The sequence below is a fragment of the Aquarana catesbeiana genome, linkage group LG04 (genome assembly GCF_042186555.1).
Source record: "Aquarana catesbeiana isolate 2022-GZ linkage group LG04, ASM4218655v1, whole genome shotgun sequence".
Classification (NCBI taxonomy): domain Eukaryota; kingdom Metazoa; phylum Chordata; class Amphibia; order Anura; family Ranidae; genus Aquarana; species Aquarana catesbeiana.
This window is the reverse complement of record NC_133327.1, coordinates 18169221-18191678: the sequence shown is the minus strand read 5'-3', so window position 1 is coordinate 18191678 and position 22458 is coordinate 18169221. Positions and strand designations below refer to the sequence as shown.

At 45.0% G+C, this 22458-nt stretch overlaps 1 protein-coding gene across 1 annotated transcript in view; it reads right to left on the bottom strand.

Annotated features, from left to right (window-relative positions):
• LOC141141116 (L-gulonolactone oxidase-like) overlaps window positions 1-22458 on the bottom strand; it is a 226011-nt gene that overhangs the window by 121849 nt on the left and 81704 nt on the right. The window contains exons 4-5 of the mRNA XM_073628825.1: window positions 17645-17739; window positions 3008-3098 (exon numbers count right to left, since the gene is read on the bottom strand). Of these exons, the coding sequence (XP_073484926.1) occupies window positions 3008-3098; window positions 17645-17739 (186 nt within the window). The remainder of the gene's footprint in view (window positions 1-3007; window positions 3099-17644; window positions 17740-22458) is intronic.

Below are 22458 nucleotides of genomic sequence, written 5' to 3'. Positions count from 1 at the left end.
ACCCACTTTTTGCTGCGGCGCACATCTACCCGAAGTGTCCCTTATTCTCAAGTTCAGAAGTTGGGAGGTATGCGTAGTATATACGGGGAGGGAAAAGGGCGTGAAGTCAGTGGCGGAGCCAGAAAAGGGGGGGGGGGCAAATTGAGGTTTCGCCTAGGGTGTCAAAAATCCTTGCATCAGCCTTGAAAGGCCCACCACTTCTTCATGGCTTAAAATGTATGAAATGAGTGAAAGCAGCCAACACATTTCGGGGGGGAAAAGCCTGCCACTTCTTTAGGGCTTAAAATGTATGAAATTCACTTTGACTGGAAGAAATGTATTAGGTGGCCCATTTTGGAGGTGTCCTTGTGTATTTTCATGGAGATGGGGACCTCATCAGTCTGCTGCTTCTCCTTTCACTGTCCAGTCACAAGGCGTGGAAGGAGACCTGTGATCTTCAGCAGAGGAAAATCGGGTCTCCTGCTCCTGCCAAACAGGGCTGTGCTGTCTGGCAGAGCTGTGTAAATCTGAGGACTGGATGGACAGAAATGCACATCTTTTGGCAGGTAAAGCAGCTCCCCCTGTATGCATTTCATGTGTGTATTTATCCATTACCCTGGAGCTCAGCTTTAAAACCAAAGCATGGGAGCCTCATCTAGGATTAGAAGTCAAGCAACGTGAAGGGGCGAAAGCTGCAGCCGGAATCTATAAGACGCTCAGTAACACCGCCACTAGAGATTCAATCAGCGGGTCTCATTTCCTCTCCTCCTGCAGAAAACAGGCCGGCGCGGACATAAACTGCGGCGGCATTGAACAAAGAGCGGGGGAGAAACTTTAACAGCGCAGTAATTATCCGAGTCTATTACACCGCGCGGCGCACTCCATAAAACGCAGAATAAAAATGACGTGTGATGGAGAGCGCGGGAATTGTCGCTGTATATAATCTCGTTTTTGGGAGATGAAAGACGGCAGCAAAACACATCACTTTTATTTAACCGAATTTATTGCCCGCGGCTAAAAACGCTTACAGACACAGTGAAGGTTTGGTCTGTGGATAAAGGTAGCAAAGATTGCTGGCCGGGTCTTGCGGACCGGTATAGTGGTACCGGCATGGTTGGGCACAGAGGGACACAAGAAATATGAGGCCGACAGAAGCCCAGTCCCTTGGGTGGGTGAGCACAATAAGGTTACACTATATTCTCAAAAGTATTGGGACGCCTGCCTTTTCATGCGCACATGAACTTTAACCACCTCAATACCGGGCACTTACACCCCCTTCCTGCCCAGGCCATTTTTCAGATTTCAGCGCTGTCGCACTTTGAATGACAATTGCACGGTCATGCTACACTGTACCCATGTGAATTTTTTTTATCATTTTCTTCACACAAATAGAGCTTTCTTTTGGTGGTATTTAATCACTGGGTTTTTTATTTTTTCCTAAAAAAAAAAAAAGAAATTTTGAAAAAAAAAGAAAGTTTGTCAGTAAATTTTGTAAATAAGTATTTTTTTTCCTTCACTGATAGGCACTGATAGGCTGCACTGATGGGCACTGGTGAGGTGGCACTAATATGCTGCACTTATGGGCACTGATATGTGGCACTGATGAGCACTGATAGGCAGCACTGATAGGTGGCACTGGTGGGCAATGATCGGTAGCATTGATGGGCAGCAGTGATGGGCATTGATAGCCAGCATTGACCGGCATCACTAATGGCTACTGGTTGCTGGCACTTGTGGGCACTGATTTCTGGCCCTTGTGGGCAAAGTTAGGCAGAACTGATGGGTGACACTGGTGGGCACAGATAGGCGGCACGGATAGGCGGCACTGATCAGTGGCATTGATGGGCAGCAGTGATGGGCATTGATGGGCAGCACTGATAGCCAGCACTGACTGGCATCACTAATGGCCACTGGTTGCTGGCACTTGTGGGAACGGAATTCTGGCATTTGTGGGCAAAGGTGGGCACTGATTGCTAGCAGTGATGGGCATTGATGTGCAGCACTGACTGACATCACTAATGGCCACTGATTGCTGGCACTGGTGGGAAATTAATTGTAATCACTGCCCTGATGATCAGTGGCCTGATTACATCCCTAGATGTCCTCTGTGAGGACATGCCGCTAATTGGCTCTCTCTTCTTCTCAAACTCTGTCAGTGTGAGGCGAGTAGCGCCGATTACCAGCATCTCCATGTTTACATGTGATCAGTTCTTGTGCGTGTAAAGGCAGGTGTCCCAATACTTTTGACAATACAGTGTAGGTTCACACTTTTCAGCTGGGTTGCATTGTATTAACATATGCTCCTTTTGTTTTGTTTTTTTATCACGCTTCACCATGAAAGTCCTCTCCTGTGTGGAAACAAATTACTGCCAGTTTCCAGCAAACGTGCATCTCCACAACATAACCCTTCGAAGCTTCAGCAGCTATCATGTGCCTGCCCTCATTTCTCATCCGAATGACTTGTGCTTGATCTGTAGGGCTGGCGTAAGTCACAGTGACTTACGCCAGCCCTACAGATCAAGCACAAGTCGTTCAGTACAGACTGCTTTTTCATGTGCGTTCAATGAAAGAACACATCCCTGGCATCCCTTTAGACATGCATGCTCCTGATCAGCTGTGCAATCTGCAGCTCAGTTTTTGATCAAGCAACTGATCAGCAGATTGCACAGCTAAAGTCTGCAGCACCCAGTGGCCAGAAAGGGATTCACATCTAAAGGGATGCCGGGAATCTGTACTTTCATATAAAGAAAAAAAGAGAAGAGGCAGGGTGCTGTTACATTTTTAGGAGCCCGCTAACTCCTCCAACCAAAATTAGAACAAAATACCAAAATACCACATCACTGAGGTTTTTCTTGAAAACCAAATTGACTGAAAAAAATGTTAATTGCCTGTTAGGTGGGGGAAGGATGGGGGGTGCAGGGGAAGGGACTATATGCGCATATTACAGTTCAGCTTCAATAACAGAACTCTGATGTATTCATGACACATATAACTGTTAGAATTTTTAATTAATGAAAATTTTTCATACCTGAGTGGACAGTATGCCATGACTGATTCCAGTATTGTGAGTCCCCGTTCCAATAACGCCGGCCGCCGCCACCTCCGACACCGCTCCAATGCTGCAAGACACAAGGCATCAATGTACAAAGAGAGAGAGAGAGAGCTTTTTGCTGTGCGTGTCCCATTGGGGAGATTTCCCTATACTTCCTGTTGTGGAGACACACCAGGAAGTGGGAGCAAATCTCTCTAAAGTGACACCATATCATCAGGGCAGGAAGTGACAGGACACAGTAATAAAACACTCTTTTTATGGCTTTTTATTGCTCTTTTTGTTTCCACATTTCCTCTCCATAAGGCAAAATTGTCATTGGGACAGGAAGTGAGAAAAAAACCTCCTAGAACCAGCTGTCAATGGATGCTGTAAAGACCCACTCACTGCCATTACACCCAACTATGCATTTGTCAGGACCTAGATCACCCACTGGTGGCACTGTGGTTCAGAGAGGGGGAAGGTTGTAGTTCCGGTGTCCACCAGCGGGTGTCTCCAAGATCCCAGTAATCGTTGCTCCACCTGATGCTGTCTGCTGTAAGGGTAGTTAGTTCCTCCTCTATATGTCCCTTGTGTTTTCAGTATTTTGGCTTGCTAGCCAGATAACGCTTGCTATTGATCCTGAGCCTGCTCTTGCCTTGTACCTATATCCTGTACCTTGTTGCCTTGTACCTGCTCCCCTTGTTCGTAATTAGACATCTGCCGAAAAATGTGTTCGTTTTCATCTTCATTAATTTTTTTTTTCTCGTTTTTCGGGTCATTTGTTATGATTGAAATTTGTTATTTCGAATAAATTCGTAACTTTGGAAAAGTTTCATTTGCTTCGATGTGATATTCATTGTTTTGATCATTTGTAAAAATCTGAAAATCCAAAAATTTGAAAGTCCGAAAATCTGAAATAATAACTAATTTGTTTTTGTTTTCGTTTCATTGATTTTTTTGCGTTTTTTGGGTCATTTGGGTCGTTTGAAATTTGTAACTTCGGAAAAATTCTAATTCATTACGTTTCATCCGTTTAGATGAGATATTCGTTATTTTGATCATTTGTAAAAATCCAAAATTCGAAAATTCGAAAATCTCTAAATAATAACTAATTTGTTTTTGTTTTCGTTTCATTAATTTTTTTGCGTTTTTCGGGTCATTCTTTATGATCGAAATTTGTTATTTCGAATAAATCCGTGACTTGGGAAAAATTCTAATTCATTACGTTTCATTCATTTCGATGAGGTAAACGTTATTTTGATCATTTGTAAAAATCCAAAATTCGAAAATCCGAAAATTTGAAAATGAAAAAATCTGAACATTTGAAAATCTGAATATTCGAAAATCCGAAAATAAGAACGAAAATCTGAAAATTCGAAACGCAGAAAATCCGAAATAATAACTAACTGATAATTAACTATTAAATTATAGGTATCGGAATTTCCTTCCAAATTTGGCTGTTAGTGAACGTAACGAATACGAATTTAACCGAAGTTAGGAATTATCCGAAATAATGAATGCCGCATCTAAACTAATGGAACGTAACAAATTAATAATAATAATAAATAATAATAATAATAAAAATATTTTATTATTATTTATTATTATTATTCGTTACATTCCATTCGTTTAGATGCGGCATTTGTTATTTCGAATAAATCGCAACTTCAGATGAATTCGTATTCATTATGTTCACTAACAGCCAAATTTGAAAGGAAATTACGATACCTATAATTTAATAGTTAGTTATTATTAGTTAGTTAGTTATTATTTCGGATTTTCTATTTTTGGATTTTCAGATTTTCGTTCTTATTTTTGGATTTCCGTTCTTTTGAATTTTTGGATTTTCATGCTTATTTTCAGATTTTCGAATTTCGGACTTTCGAATTTCAGATTTTCGTTTGAATTAGAATTTTCTCATTTTCGAATTTTCAAGTTTTTGAATTTCAGATTTTCGTTTGAATTTTCTCATTTTCGAATTTTTGTTTTAGAAAAAATTCGTTAAATGGGTTTCCGTTAATTCGAATATTTCGAATTTTGTCGAAAAACTAATTCGGACTTTTGAATTTCAGATTTTCGTTCTTTCGAATTCTCGGGTTTTCGAATTTCGAATTTTCTTTCGAATTTGAATATTCTAATTTTCTCATTTTCGTTTTGGTTAAATGGGTTTTCGTAAATTCAAATATTTTCGAATTTCGCCGAAAAACAAATTCGGAACTAAATGAATGGCACATGTCTAGTTCCTAATCCCAGTCTTGGTTCCCCCTTTCTGACTTTTCCTTACACCTCCCATTTTACCCTGTTGATCTGTGTTCCTCAATTTGTATATATTGTAATATAGTTAGGTCATTAGGTATCTTGTCACTCGGTTTCTTCAAGCCCTGATGAAGAGAGTTATAGCCCCCAAAATGCGTTGAATTGGTAAAAAAGTTGAGACTAGATTAAACTCATTACGGTGTGGAGCTCCAACCCTATCGAATAAACGTGTGGTTTGTTTAATTCCGAATCAAAATTTGGACAAATTTTTCGTTATTCGGAAAAAAAACCGTAACAAGCCCAAGCTTGGGGGCCACAGATGGATATACTTGGGGGGGCCACAGAAAAATATATATGCAAATTCCAAGTGGGGGCCACATCAAATCGGAGCGCGGGCAGAAAATGGCCCGTGGGCCGGACTTTGGACATGCCTGCCCTAGAGAATAAAATGACGGTCGTTGCAATACTTTATGTCACACCGTATTTGCGCAGCGGTCTTACAAGCGCAATTTTTGAGAATTTTTTTTTTAAATAAGACAACAGTAAAGTTAGCCTAATTTTTTTTTTTTTATATTGTGAAAGATAATTACGCCGAAAAAAAAAAAAATTGATACCCAACATGTCACGCTTCAAAACTGCGCCCATTCGTGGAATGGCGACAAACTTTGACCCTTAAAAATCTCCATAGGTGACGGTTCAAATTTTTTTACAGGTTGCCAGTTTTAAGTTACAGAGGAGGTCCAGGGCTAGAATTATTGCTCTCGCTCTAACGATCATACCTCACATGTATAGTTTGAACACCGTTCTTAACATGCGGGCTCGACTTACGTATTGCGTTCACTTCTGCGTGCAAGCACAGAGGGACCAGGCGCTTTAAATGTTTTTTTTGTTTTTTTTTCCAATTTTTTTTTTTTTTTTTTTACACTGTCCTTTTAAAAAAAAAAAGTTTGGGTCACTTTTATTTCTATTATAAGGAATGTAAACATCCCGTGTAATAGCATGACAGGACCTCTTAAATATGAGCTCTGGGGTCAAAAAAGATCTCAGATCTCATATTTACACTAAAATGCAATAAATAAATAAATAAATGTCTTTAAAAAAATAAATAAAAATCCCCTTTAAGACCATTTTAAGACCATGCTTGACGTCGCTTCCGTCATCCAATGGTATGGAGCCGAGTGGGGGGCCGTCTTTCCCTCTCTTGGCTCCAGGCTGTTGAGGTGGAGAGGATCCGATCCCCTCCGCCACTACCGACAGCGCCGGAGCGCGACGGGAGGGGGGCCCCCGATAAAAGTGATCTTATGATGCAGAGACCACTTTTATCTGAAAGCGGACCGCCCGCTGTTGAAGAGGATACCGGGGTTATGGCAGCTAGCCGCTTAATTGTATATTGGGAATGTAGCAACCATAGCAGCTGATGGGTTACTCAGTCACTGTCCAGCATTACTAAACTGGAAGCATTATGCATATGTAGCGATCAAACACAAGTCCTCAAGTCCAATGACTTTGCCTAGGCTGAGATGATGTTATCAGTATGCTGCAGGCAGGTAGAAGCATTTCCTCTGTCTCCTCTCCCCACACTTATCATATTGCAACATTGTCATTCTCCCTTTTTATCAATAAAATTCCATCTTTGAGCTCCGGTTCAGTGACTTTGCCTAGGCTGAGATGTCATCAGTCTGCTGCAGGGAGGTGGAAGAATTTCCTCTGTCTCCTCTCCCCCTAGTTATCAGATTGCAACATTTTCATTCCCTCATTTATCAATAAAATTCCATCCTTGAGCTCCAGTTTACTGACTTTGCCTAGGCTGAGATGACGTCATCAGCCTGCTGCAGGCAATTAGAAGCATTTCCCCAGTCTCCCCCCTGGTTATCAGATTGCAACATTGTCATTCCCCTTTTTTCTATAAAATTCCATCTTTGAGCTCCGGTTCAGTGACTTTGCCTAGGCTGAGATGTCATCAGTCTGCTGCAGGCAGGTAGAAGCATTTCCTCTGTCTCCTCTCCCCCTAATTATCAGATTGCAACATTGTCATTCCCCATTTTTATCAATAAAATTCCATCTTTGAGCTCAAGTTCAGTGACTTTGCCTAGGCTGAGATGATGTCATCAGCCTGCTGCAGGCAAGTAGAAGCATTTCCTCAGTCTCCTCTCACCCAGTTATGAGATTGCAACATTGTCATTCTCCTTTTATTAATACAATTCCATCTTTGAGCTCCAGTTCAGTGACTTTGCCTAGACTCAGATGACATTATCAGTCTGCTGCAGGCAAGTAGAGGCATTTCCTCTGTCTCCTCTCCCCACACTTATCAGATTGCAACATTATCATTCCCCCTCTTATCAGTAAAATTCCATATTTTGAGCTCCAGTTCAGTGACTTTGCCTAGATTGAGATTACGCTATCAGTCTGCTGCAGGCAGGTAGAAGCATTTCCTCAGTGTCCCCCCTAGTTATCAGATTGCAACATTGCAATTCCCCCTTTTTATCAATAAAATTCCACCTTTCAGCTCCAGTCAGTGACTTTGCCTAGGCTGAGATGATGTCATCAGTCTGCTGCAGGCAAGTAGAGGCATTCCCTCAGTCTCCTCTGATCCAGCGATCAGACTATACATTGTAAGGTAAGAGGCTTGGTCTGTGTCAGACATTTGTGAACACCGTCTGGGAAGCAGATGGTGACCCTGGATGATGCCTGAACAAAGATGGTGCCGTCCTTCTGGAGATAAAGCAGATGAAGGAATTGTCGGGGGGGGGGGGGAAACTGTGATCTCTGTGAAATGCAACGCCAGGGCATCCCCCCCAGTATGTTATTTAATGAAGTTTTGCATTTTTAATGTTGCACTTTAAGCAATACTAAAATCGCCGCTCCTCGCCAAACGCTATTTTTTATTTTGTCCCCCAGGCCTGCCGCTATGTCATTTTTTTTATGATTTTTTTTTTAAATGTATTATAAAATGAATGCTGAAAAGGTTTCTATCTCCTGGAAGTGTTTGTAGCGCGGTGAAGAATGTGTCTGTATTGTTGTAGCGGCCCTGATACATAAAAAGGTGAATCCGGATTCCTGGAAAGGCGAACGCCGGCTGCGGATCTCATTTTATCGTCTCGGGGGGGGGGGGGGGGGGGGGGAGTGACAGCCGATCAATGCGGAGAAGCCCTGACGCCGGTGACGTGACAACACAATTCCAGGCCAGTTGGCGGCTCGCTATAAATTGACAGCGCGCGCTGACAGCGGCGGACAGGACGCCGTAATATTCTCCTGACTGATGTCTGCGGATTTGTTGGTCCGCGCTATGATATGAAAACTCAACGCCGCGGCCGCCCTGATGGATGGAAAGCCGGCCCTTTACTCCTCGATCTGATCTATATCCTCTGTCTGCACCGGACAGACGCACGGCGAGCGGAAAATGGAAATGGAACCTCAAAGAAAAAGCCTCCTCTGATGGAACATGAAGATATTCTGACAGGTGGAGACCCAGGTCTGAGAGTCTGCAGAGCTTCCCAGCCTGAGATAAGAATAACTAGATTCCTCTCTCTCTCTCTCTCTCTCTATATATATATATATATATATATATATATATAAACACAGTATCTCACAAAAGTGAGTACACCCCTCACATTTTTGTAAATATTTTCTTCTATGTTTTCATGTGACAACACTGAAGAAATGACACTTTGCTACAATGTAAAGTAGTGAGTGTACAGCTTGTATAACAGTGTAAATTTGCTGTCCCCTCAAAATAACTCAACACACAGCCATTAATGTCTAAACCGCTGGCAACTAAAGTGAGTACACCCCTAAGTAAAAATGTCCAAATTGGGCCCAAAGTGTCAATATTTTGTGTGGTCACCATTATTTTCCAGCACTGCCTTAACCCTCTTGGGCATGGAGTTCACCGGAGCTTCACAGGTTGCCACCGGAGTCCTCTTCCACTCCTTCATGACGAAATCACGGAGAATGGTGGATGTTAGAGATCTTGCGCTCCTCCACCTTCTGTTTGAAGATGCCCCACAGATGCTCAATAGGGTTTAGGTCTGGAGACATGCTTGGCCAGTCCATCACCTTTACCCTCAGCTTCTTTAGCAAGGCAGTGGTTGTCTTGGAGGTGTGTTTGGGGTCGTTATGTTTGAATACTACCCTGCGGCCCAGTCTCTGAAGGGAGGGGATCATGCTCTGCTTCAGTATGTGACAGTACATGTTGGCATTCATGGTTCCCTCAATGAACTGTAGCTCCCCAGTGCCGGCAGCACTCATGCAGCCCCAGACCATGACACTCCCACCACCATGCTTGACTGTAGGCAAGACACACTTGTCTTTGTACTCCTCACCTGGTTGCCGCCACACACGCTTGACACCATCTGAACCAAATAAGTTTATCTTGGTCTCATCAGACCACAGGACATGGTTCTAGTAATCCATGTCCTTAGTCTGCTTGTCTTCAGCAAACTGTTTGCGGGCCTTCTTGTGGATTATCTTTAGAAGAGGCTTCCTTCTGGGACGACAGCCATGCAGACCAATTTAATGCAGTGCGTGGCGTATGGTCTGAGCACTGACAGGCTGACCCCCCAAATCCTTCAACCTCTGCAGCAATGCTGGGAGCACTCATATGTCTATTTCCCAAAGACAACCTCTGGATATGACGCTGAGCACATGCACTCAACTTCTTTGGTCGACCATGGTGAGGCCTATTCTGAGTGGAACCTGTCCTGTTAAACCGCTGTATGGTCTTGGCCACCGTGCTGCAGCTCAGTTTCAGGGTCTTGGCAATCTTCTTATAACCTAGGCCATCTTTATGTAGAGAAACAATTCTTTTTTTCAGATCCTCAGAGAGTTCTTTGCCATGAGGTGCCATATTGAACTTCCAGTGACCAGTATGAGAGTGAGAGCGATAACACCAAATTTAACACACCTGCTCCCCATTCACACCTGAGACCTTGTAACACTAACAAGTCTCATGACACCGGGGAGGGAAAATGGCTAATTGGGCCCAATTTGGACATTTTCACTTAGGGGTGTACTCACTTTTGTTGCCAGCGGCTTAGACATTAATGGCTGTATGTTGAGTTCTTTTGAGGGGACAGCAAATGTACACTGTTATACAAGCTGTACACTCACTACTTTACATTGTAGCAAAGTGTCTTTTCTTCAGTGTTGTCACATGAAAAGATAGAAGAAAATATTTACAAAATTGTGAGGGGTGTACTTACTTTTGTGAGATACTAGATTACCAAAAGTATTGGGACGTCTGCCTTTACACGCACATGAACTTTAATGGTATCCCAGTCTTAGTCCATAGGGTTCAATAATGAGTTGCAGTGGCGTCACTATAGTGGATGTCACCTGGTGTGGTAATACATGGTGTCACCCCCCCACCCCAGGCACTGAGCAGGCTAGTGCATCGGCGCGGCTCTCCCCCCAACCCGCCACAGTGGATGGAGCTGAGATGGTGGTGGATGGAATTAGAATGAGATCAAGGGGGGAGGGGGGTGGATGGAGCTGGGATGGGATCGGGGAGGGGGTTGGATGGAGCCAGGATGGGATTGGGGTGGTGGATGGAGCCCGTATGAAATTGGGAGGGGTGGATGGAGCCAGGATGGGATTGGGGTGGTGGATAGAGCTAGGATGGGATCGGGGGGGGTTGGATGGAGCCAGGGTGGGATTGGGGGGATGGATGAAGATGGGATGGGATCGAGGGGGGGTGGATGGAGCCAGGATGGGATCGGGGGGTAGATAGAGCGGGATGGGATCGGGGTGGTGGATGGAGCTGGGATGGATTCAGGTGGGGGGGGGATGGATGGAGCCAGGATGGGATTGGGGTGATGGATGGAGCTAGGATGGATTCGGGGGGGGTGGATGGAGCCAGGATGGGATTGGGGTGATGGATGGAGCCGGGTTGGGAGATTGAGGGGGGGGGATGGATGGAGCCAGGATGGGATTGGGGTGATGGATGGAGCTGGGATGGGATCAGGGTGGTGGATGGAGCTATGATGGGATCGAGTTCCTGCAGGCTGCAGCCAAAGAGAGAGGCGATTGTGGGAGTGTGTGGGATGATCTGACCCAGGCACCCTGTCTGTCAATGCACTGTCTCTGCCTCACTACCTTCCCGCACATCGCATGCAGCTGAGGGGATAACGGAGATCCCGGAGGGGAAAGAGGGAGCCGCGGTGCCCAGGGTCAGTCCAGGCCTTGTGTCACCCTCTGACGGGTGTCACCCGGGTGCGGACCGCGCTCTCTGTCCCCCCATAGCGACGCCACTGTTGAGCTGGCCCACCCTTTGCAGCTATAACAGCTTCAACTCTTCTAGGAAGGCTGTCCACAAGGTTTAGGAGTGTGTCTATGGGAATGTTGACCATTCTTCCAGAAGCGCATTTGTGAGGTCAGGCACTGATGTGGACGAGAAGGCCTGGATCGCAGTCTCCACTCTAATTCATCCCAAAGGTGTTCTATCGGGTTGTGGTCAGGACTCAGTGCAAGCCAGTCAAGTTCCTCCACCCCAAACTCGCTCATCCATGTCTTTATGGACCTTGCTTTGTGCACTGGTGCGCAGTCATGTTTGGAACAGGAAGGGGCCATCCCCAAACTGTTCCCACAAAGTTGGGAGCATGAAATTGCCAAATTGCCTTTTGTCATAGGCCACATCACAGTCCCCCCGCCCACATCAGGGTCCACATCAGAGGCCCCCCTTATATTAGAGTCGCCATTAGAGTCCCCCCTTATATTAGAGTCCCCATCAGAGTCCCCCCTTATATTAAAGCCACATCAAAGCCTACATTTTTATCAGTGCCCCCCCATTACAGGATGTTCTGTTAAAGGGTAAGTTCACCTTTACAGAAAAATCTGTAAGGTGAACTTACACAAAACCCCCTCCCCATCCCCCCACTCCCCCCAGTCCCGCTGACCTGCATGGCGGCGACCGCCCATTATGAGCCCCGGTATAGCCGCCTTACAGCTTTCCGGGCTTAGAAATCCCCGGAGCTTAATCTCCCAAATGTACCCCGTCAGGAGGTACGTTTAGGAGCATTCTAATTGATCGGCGCCAACCAATCATAACCCGCGTAGCCCGTCCTCTCGGGCGAAGAAGAAGAGAGAAAGCTGAGAAGATTTCTAAGCGCAGAAGCCATGAGGCAGCTATACCGGGTCTCAGAACGGGCGATCGCCTCCATGCAGATCACTGGGACTGTGGGGGGGGGGGGGGGAATCAAGGAGGGGGTTCTGTGTAAGTTCACCTTACAGATTTTTCTGTAGAGGTGAACTTACACTTTAATGTTGCCACCTGTCTGGGATTCATCCAGCCAGTCCGGGTTTCAAATCATGTGTCCGGGTTTCAGGCGGACTGAGACCCGCACACATTATTCAGACCGGACTGTGGCTCCCCAAGTAACCAAGATAGTCACACACAAATCTGTTGCTGTCTGGGAGCTGCAGGCAGCTGTTGGGGGGCAAGTTCGGCATCACTAGGGAGGCAAGAGCAATTTGGCCACACCCACTGTTCGCTGCGGCATGCTATGCGTATCACATTACTACACTCCTTGGGGCACCCAAAGGTGTCCCAGGCTGCTAAAGTGTTCGGGTTTGGCTCTAAGAAAAGGTGGAAACCCTAAGTTCTGTCCTTATTTGAATGCTGGGGCAACCATGTGATTGTTAGTGGACCTCTTCTCACCGGCCTCACCGTTCTGAGCCTCTTCTCACCGGCAGTTAGACCTGTGTGGGAGAACAATGGGCCCACATTGAGGATACGCCACTGACCCCATCTGCAGGACAGATCAAATCTTGTAGCAGGCCACAATTGGCTTGCAGGCCATAGTTTGGAGCCCCCTGATATAGAAGGTCCATCTTAGCTGAGTGGGTGTGAACCCACCTCCTGTGCTGTAATGGGAGGTCTTGGTGTTCTTCTCCATTCAGGCTGTACTGAGATAAGGGAGATGGAACAAAGGGTGAGAGCAAAGTACCTGAGGACCTACTCGGATCTGACCATAGAACATCTACTACACAACAGATGACACTGTTGTGTAGTAGATGTTCTATGGTCAGATCGGTGTTCTTCGCCCTTTCTACACTCATCTGTTTCCTGCCCGTCTCCCTATATATTCAATATCCTTGACATTGGTTGGGTTGGTGATGTCTGCTGAAAAGGGAGATGTGACAGCTGTGGAAGTAGAGAGCTGCAGAGACTCCATCAGATCGAAACTCAATCAGTGGATGCAGATATTTATCATCCCGACCCCTGACCGCTGTCAGACGGGTCAGAGAGAATCCATCACATGGTGTAAAACTCACCGCGCACTGCCGGTCGTCCCTCACGTGTCACATCATTCAGTGAGCACATTTCTGGTCCATTAGGGTCCAGATTATCTGAACATAAAATGTGAACAGGCTTCTTGTAAGCAGAGCTGACATCGGAATTAGCTGCAAAGTAATATGTCAGTGTAACTGAGATCACATTTCTCCCCCTGACAATACCTGCATCTGCTTTCTCTCTAGAATGAAGGCACCATCTTTGTTCAGGCATCATCCAGGGCCATCCTCTACTTCCTGGACTTCATGAACAGTTCTTGGCTGTGTTCACAAATGTATACATTTGTATACATACACAGATCAGCCCCATGCTGTAGCCTCTCACCTTGTAGGTTGCTACAAAGTTACAGCCTGGTCACTTGAGGGTGGGAGACTGAAGAAATGCTTCATCCTGCCTGCAGAAGACTGTGACATCAACTCAGCCTAGCCAAATTCACTGGACTGGACCAATGGAGGCTTCTTAATAAGAAAAAAGTAAAATAAAATAAAAATATATTTGATCCCCAAGCAAAACATGACTTAGTACTTGGTGGAGAAACCCTTGTTGGCAAGCACAGAGGTAAGACGTTTCTTGTAGTTGGTTACCAGGTTTGCACAAGTCTCGAGGGATTTTGGTCCACTCTTTTTTACAGATCTTCTCTAAGTCCTTAAGGTTTCTTTGATGTCTCTTGGCAACTCGAAGTTTCAGCTCCCTCCATAAATTTTCTATTAGATTAAGGTCTGGAGACTGGCTAGGCCACTCCATGAACTTAGTGTGCTTCTTCTTGAGCCACTCCTTTGTTGCCTTGGCGATATGTTTTAGGTCATTGTCATGCCGGAAGACCCATTCACAACCCATCTTCAGTGTTCTGGCTGAGAGAAAAAGGTTCTCATCCAAGATTCTACAATACATGACCCTGTTCATTGGCCCCTCAGTGTGGCAAAGTCGGCCTGTACCTTTAGCAGAGAAACAGCCCCAAAGCATCCTGTTTCCAACTCTGTGCTTGACTGTAGGGATGGTGTTCTTAGGGTCATAGTCAGCATTTTTCTTCATCCAAAGACGAGTTGAGTTTTTGCCGAAGAGCTCAATTTTGGTCTCATCTGACCACAGCACTTTCTCCCAACCCTTCTCTGAATCATTTAGATGTTCAATGGCATGACTGTACATGTGCCTTCTTGAGGAGGGGACTCGCCAGGTTTGGAGGAAGAAAAATGCTGACTATGACCCTAAGAACACCCTCTCTACAGTAAAGCACGAAGATGGAAACATTATGTTTTGGGGCTGTTTCTCTGCTACAGGTACAGGCTGACTTTACCGCTTTGAGGGACTAATGGATGGGGCCATGTATTGTAAAATCTTGGATAAGAACCTTCTTCCCTCAGCCAGAACAATGAAGATGGGTCATTGATGGGTCTTCCAGCATGACAATGACCCAAAACATACCGCCAAGGCAACAAAGGAGTTGCTCAAGAAGAAGGACATTAAGGTCAAGGTGTGGCTGATGCCGCGTACCCACGACCGGTTTTGCCGTCGGAATAAACTCCGAAGGTTTCTCCAACGGAATTCCATTCAAGCGTTCTTGCCTACGCACGGTCAAACCAAAGTCCGACCAAAGTCTGACCCTCCAGAAGGCGGTGACGTACAGCACGTACGACGGGACTAGAAAAAGGAAGTTCAATAGCCAGTAGCCAATAGCTTCCGTATCAGACTTGCTTCAGAGCATGCGTCGTTTTTGGTCCGTCGGAACAGCATACAGACGAGCGGTTTTCCCGATAGGAATTGGTTCTGTCGGAAATATTTACAACATGTTCTATTTCTAGGTCCATCAAGAATTTTTGAAAAACGAAGTCAGATGATACATACACACAATTGCAATATACGATGAAAAGCTTCCGTCTGACTTTTTCTGTCGGACATTCCGCTCGTGTGTACGCGGCTTTAGCCTATCTCCAAACCTTAATCCTATATAAAATTTATGGAGGGAGCTGAAACTTTAAGTTGCCAAGTGACAAGTGACAACCTTAAGGATTTAGAGAAGATCTGTAAAGAAGAGGGGACCAAATTGCCTCCTGGGATGTGTGTAAGCCTGGTCACCAACTACAAGAAACGTCTTACCCCTGTGCTTGCCAACAAGGGTTTCTCCAAGTCATGTTTTGCTTGGGGATCAAATACTTATTTTATTCACTGAACTACAACTCAATTTATAGCATTTATATAATTAGTTTTTTTTGGATTTTTGGTTGATATTCTGTCTCTATAATTTAAAATACGCCTATGATAAAAATGTAAATGTAAGTGGGCAAACTTACAAAATCTGCAGGGGATCAAATAATTAGTTTCCCCACTGTATAGATACAGTATATTTAGATATATATCTATATATAGATATATTTTTTTACTGTTACTGTATATTGTGAAATGTATACATGCAGTTTAAATAATTGAAAAATACCCAGGACATAGACACTTCATGGTAATTACACATAGCCAATGAGAGCTCCATCTAGTGGCTTACTTGATCTGTGTTTAACACAATAAAATAAGCATGAAAAAAAACCAAACATGTAAGAAGAAGAAGATCATATTTAAAAAAAAATTAAGTCAAATACACAAATCACTTAAAATGTGTACTAAAATATATTTTACTTTCCCATTAATACTGCCTGCCACAGACAGAAAGTCCATTCTATTTAAAGCAGAACTCCTGCCAAAATAACAAGATCAAAATGAACAGCACATCAAAAAGGTAAAATAACAAAACCAGCTTTTTGTATAATGTGACCCTTCAATCCAGAGGTTTGCCGGGCAGTACCATTTTTTTTTGCCGCTAGATGGCCAGAATTATTCATTGCACTTCCTTTGAGGAACCCACTCAAGCCTGTGACTGTACAGTGAAAGGAGAAGCAGCACATGGATGACCTCTTCTCTCCGTCACTTGGCTCTCTCCACCTATCAGCATGCTTCTTGTCAGAATATGAATTGATTGGCTCCCCTCCCCCAGTCTGAGCTCAGTTATACAGGCATTGCAAGAGGACGATGCAAGGTCACATTTATGCACTTACATTGCTTGCATTAAAAAATGACATTAGTGATGTATAAATGATTAAAAATAATTTATTATATGCATGCATTTCAGCTTTAATGCGTTTTCAAAGGAGTGGGAAAGACTTAAAATTTGTGTCCAGACTTTATTTCTGTCTATGACCCCATTGGGAAGATTTTTCCTCACTCCCCTTTTCTGTGACACCTTATAAAAAGAAATAGGGCAATACTACTGAAAATGTGCTTTTGTCTGCATCGCCAGCGACTGTTCCACGTGCAGCTAAACTTCAGGCGGATATAAAAGACACACATTAGTGCAGCTCTGTATTCATTAATACATCATTACATGCATTTTTTCTTATTAGAAGCAGTGTAAGTAGGTGAATTTAACCATGCAGTTCCTATACAGCAGGGTTGGAGTGTGAGAGGAAGAAGCAGCACAAAGAGCATTTGTGCTGACAAAGAACATGCTGATAGGAAGAGAGAGAAGAGTAGCGGAGAGATGAGCGCACCACTGTGCTGCTTCTCTTTTCACTGACCAGTCCCAGGTTGGGGTGGATCCAGAATGACCTGGGCTCAAAGGAAGTGGGCTGAATGATGCTGGTCATAAGACTGAGGACATCTAGTCCCAGAAAAAAAGTACTATGGTGGAAATCTCTGGACTGGAGGTGAATATTGCATCAGCAGCTGCTCTTGTTATGTTATTTAAAGGGCTATTTTATCTTGTTATGTTTTGGCTGAAGTTCTGCTGTAAGGGATGGAGCTAGAGTTGCCACCTCATCCCTTTAAACCCAAACACCTTTGAATTACACAGGTTCTGAGGCTAATTAAATGCAGATAAGGCACCAAGTGTGTTTAATTACCACCTTAATCAGCCACAGAACCTGTGTAATTAATATGTGTTCGGGTTTAAAGGGATGAGGTGGCAACCATAGATGGAGCCATATTATTGATGAACACTGGAAGCCCTTGGGGCTTGATATGTGGTCTGCAACCACCTGAAACCCTGTGACATATATCCCAGAAACACATGACGGTAAAGTAAGAACTATGGCTGTTGTACTTACTTTGACAAGGCCATTCCATTCTTGGTAAGGACCTCATTCACCTCACTCAGCAGTATGCCGGCCTCCACCGTTATCTGCTTCTTCTCTTGGTCCACCTGGAATATAAAGTGCAAGGGGTCACATCATGTACTCTTCCATGCTGGAGCCATGGAGCCTAGTCTGTTACCCAGGTGTAAGCAGAAGTTCACACCTCTTTTTTGGGGAAAATCTTCCCCTGGGTGGATACTATGGGTGGGGCTAGCTTGGCTTCTTATAATCTAGGGCTGGGAGATCTTGGGGCAGAGGTTGATGGGAAGGGTTGCCACCTTTTCTTCAAGCCAAACCCAAACACTTTTAGCGGCATACAGCCAGGGGGGAAATGCTGTGGACTCTGGTGTAAAGAGGATCTCTGATGAAAGGGGATTTCTGCTCACCAAAACCTCCACTTACATCAGAACTCCCAGCATTCCCCCTCAAATCAGGGTTCGCAAAGCCCTCCCCCCCTTACATCAGAGTCCGCAGAGCACCCTTTACATCTGAGTCACCTTACTTAAGTGTAGTTACTCGCTTGGAGGCAGGATAGAGAATGGAGGGAGGGGGGAGACTTCAGTTGCAGACAGTGGATGGTGAGCTCACTCACCTAAGGATGGAGGCTCAGGCATTGGCACCTTTCATTCAACAAGTATATTCCGGCTGCTGGGCTTCAAATTTCCTGCCCACACATCCATTTTCTGAGGAACAGCGCACTGAGGGTTGGAGTGTGGGTGGGCAGACACAGAGGGGTATGGGCGGGAGGAGGGGGAGCAGATCAAGCCCCCTCTCCTCTCCCCTTTGTGTAGGGGGGGAAGAACTGTGCTGGCTCTGCGCAGTGTGAGAGAGAGAGAGAGAGTCTCATAGACACTCAACTTACACTACTGCAGCAAGCCCTCCGGACTGTTGGCAACCCTGGTGATTGGGATGTACCCGGCCCGAGTGCACACCTAAGTACTCGGTGGTTGTGGTATTCGGTTACTTGGGGAGCCATAGTCTGGTCTAAATAATGTGTTTGGGTTTCAGGCTGTCTGACACATGATTCAAAACCCGAACTGTCCAGGTGAATCCGGGATGGGTGGCAACCCTAAGTTGACTACAGAACATGTAGGCTGGTAGTCCTTAAGTGTAGGGCCTATATAGGTCCCAATGGAGAACCTGTCTAAGGGGACCTACAGTGAGGAACTAGAAGTGCTGGCCAGTATCTCCATGTTTAAGTTGAATTTGACCTGTTCAGTGTTGCCAATGTCAGGTGCAAAGAGGCAGTAGGGAATTCATGTTGGAAAGAACTGTAGACCTTGTTGCAGTTACAGTAAAATGTAAAAAAAAGCCTGATTGTGTGGGTTTTCATTTATTTTGTGAGGTGTGTCTCAGGCCAGGAGCATGTGAATAAGCAAGATAATGGAGTTCTCCCAAATTACAGGGGCATGGTACCCTATTCTGTTCCTCTTAAAGGAGGAGGTTGGGAGGTGACATTGGCCAGAATGACCATTGCTGGCAACAAATCAAGGCCCTGATAACAAGGGGGCCACATGCAGTCCTTAGTCACTTATTGGGTGGCCCTTGGGACCCCCATACTTTCTTTACCTCTGTGCTTACTTAAGCCAGCACACAGAAAATTGTTCTAGTAGGTAATATACGGAGTGTAGCACCCTCCTAGTTAGGCTGCTAGGTTTCATAAGGCAAATTTAGTTCTTTGGCTCTTCTATTTATTTGAGCTGTAATTGATTTCTTTGGGTTTCTCTGAGTTCTGCAGGTTAAAGGTTGGATTGCTTCACCCTGTTTTCTGGAGATTTTCAGAACCTAGTGGGTGGGAGAATCAAACAGGCAACCTGAAAATTTTGTAGACCCAGCCAATCCCTGAGGAGGTGAGTCCAGATGGTGGTTGGAAGAAGCATAAATAGTCTGGAACCACAGGGTGGGGCTCTCTTTCCCTGGAGGAGAGGTTTGCAGCCAGTAGGGCTGTCTGCCTTCCTGGCAGTCCTGTTGAAGGCCCAACCTGCTTGTCAGGGGTCCTAGCCATGCTTAGCTGGAGGGCCTATTCAGCCAAAAAATCCTATAAGGGACTAAAGATGGGTGCTACTAAAGACCTGCCCTGAGAATTTCCCAGAGGAACCTGCTTGCTGGAGTCTGAGGCTAACATTCCAAACTTGAGGGACACTGTGAGTACTGACCTAAAGAGGAAGGGTTTCAGTGACTGTTGCTTCTGCTAACTTGTTTCACAGAGTACAGGGCTTACCTGGCCTGAGACATTGCTAGAGATGCCCCAGTGCTGTTAACCTATTGTCCAACTGCTTAAAGGACTGTTCTGCAGAGCTGCTACAAGAAAGAGTCTCCTTATCTTTCTTGTTAGTAATGTGAAGTATCCCGCAGCTCCCTCAACCCTCTCCAAGTTATTCTGCAATAAACTTTAAAAAGGGGATGTGCTTAGGGAAATTGTCATAGTCTCCGACCATCTCCTGTTGTCTACCTTTAGTATACCAATATTCTGTAGCTTTACACTCATGTATTATGTGTGGCCGTTTTGTGATGTCTAGGTCCACAGTCAAGGCCCCCCTATATTAATAAAGTTGACATCCACTGTGCTAGAGAAAGATCGGTGCTGCAAGTTTAGAGCCCTATGTCAACTAACTGTGTGCTTGCATGCCTCATTAGTAATTTCTTCATCCACTTCATCCAAGAACAAAAAGTTTCTTCTGCAGTTTACAAATATGCTTTTCACGATTCATCAACGCAGGCAATAAAATCCCTTAATGTCCCTAATATTTTCAGACAGTAAAAGTTGGCATAAGAAACGTTTGGAGGGTGGGGGAAAGTCATTGCCACTCCTGCAGACTTTAATGTGGTGAATGCTTCCCTTTGGGTTTGAGTACCAGGGTGCTGAAAGTACCCTCTCTCATGCTTCATCATCTTTGGTCTGCGGCAGTTTGGGATCTGAATTTCAAATGTGTATGAAAAAAGGGCCGTAGCTGCAATATGAACTGAATCTTGTGGAAAGTTTACATGTCTGCAGAGCTCCTAGACATGTGATTATACAAACATTACCAGCTGAGCTACTACAACATACATGGTAGACAAATGACGACTAAATCACATGTTGCAGATATACAACTCCCACCAAGTCCATTGCCTCTGAAATCATCAGTTGCTAGGACTGTTTAAAACCAACAAGATAAAAGTAGGACATACAGTACAGTATATTGATCAGAAACATGGTGCAGGAGAAGAAGAGTTTCAGCCGAGATCTCTACTCAGGCATGTACTGGCCATTGGGACTACAGGGAGTTTCCCGGTGGGCCGATGGCTCAGTGGGCTGATTTCAGTGACAGTGGACCGCTGCCTCCCTCCAGTCCTCTGTCCCCCCCGCAGTGCTCACCTCCTCTCCCTGGCTAGTTATGCAGCGCGCCTGAATACAGACATGATGCTCAGGAGTCAACACTTAGAAGCTCATCATACGATCTGGAAGGAGGGCGGCCTCACTTTCCTGCCTAATCTTGTTCCATTGGGGGGGTGGGCACCAAACTGATTCTTTGCCCCAGGTGAAATAATGTCTAGCTTCCCCACTGGTACTGCCTATAAGAGAAATAATGTAGAACGGCTAATAGCTAGTGGGGGGGGGGCTTGGGTGGCAAGCCGGCATGGGAGAGACCTGTCAAAGTGGGCCAGTCTGGGTGAAGTCCAGGGCCAAATTTTTGTCCCAGTCCAGCCCTGTCTCTACTTAGAGTTAAGAAATCTAGCTTATAGGCACAGAGACAATTAAAATTTCCCAATCTTCTTAGAGCAGCCATTCCTATCCAGGATACCTCTAGAGCAGCCAGCAGCCATTCCTATCCAGGGTTTCTCTAGAGCAGCCATTACTATCCAGGGTTTCTCTAGAGCAGCCATTACTATACAGGGTTTCTGTAGAGCTGCCATTCCTACCCAGGGTCCCTCTAGAGTAGAAGTGGGGCCGATGTTCGAGTCGAACGTAGAATAAACGAACATATGGGGCGCTCGCGGGACGATCGCCCGCCAGCGAGCGCCCCATAATGCACTGCAAAATCGCAAAAATGCATTGAAGGCTGCTGATTGGCCAAAGCATGCACCTGGCCTTTTATGCTTGGCCAATCACAGTGCGATGTACAGTGAGAGACATGATTGGCCAAAGGCCGGGTGCAAGTCCACGCCCCACACTATATAAGGCTGCTTACACGGCGGCTGTGTATAGTGTTTATGAATGAAGAGAGATTAGGCAGGTTAGTTAGTGGACTGAGCGTGCAGTCAGTGTAGAATATATAATACAGTGCAGTCAGTGTAGAATATATAATACAGTGCAGTCAGTGTAGTGTATATAATACAGTGCAGTCAGTGTAGTGTATATAATACAGTGCAGAATATATAGTACAGTCAGTGTAGTGTAAATAACACAGTGCACAGTATATAATGAAGTCAGTGTAGTGTATATAATGCAGTGCAGAGTATATAGTGCAGCCAGTGTAGTGTATATAATGCAGTGCAGAGTATATAGTGCAGCCAGTGTAGTGTATTTAATGCAGTGCAGAGTATATAGTGCAGAGTATATAATACAGTACAGAGTATATAATACAGTGTATTGAAGTGGTTAAGGGGAACCCTATGACAGAATTAAGAAAAAAAAACATACCAGGGCTTTGGGTCTGGTATAGAGTTTAAGGGGAACTCCATGCGATTATTTAATTAAATGAATGGTGTGGGGTCCCCCCTGAAATCCATAACACACCCTTAACCGAGCAAGCAGCCTGGCAGGCCAGGAAGGGGGGGGGATGAGCGAGTGCCCCCCCCAAACC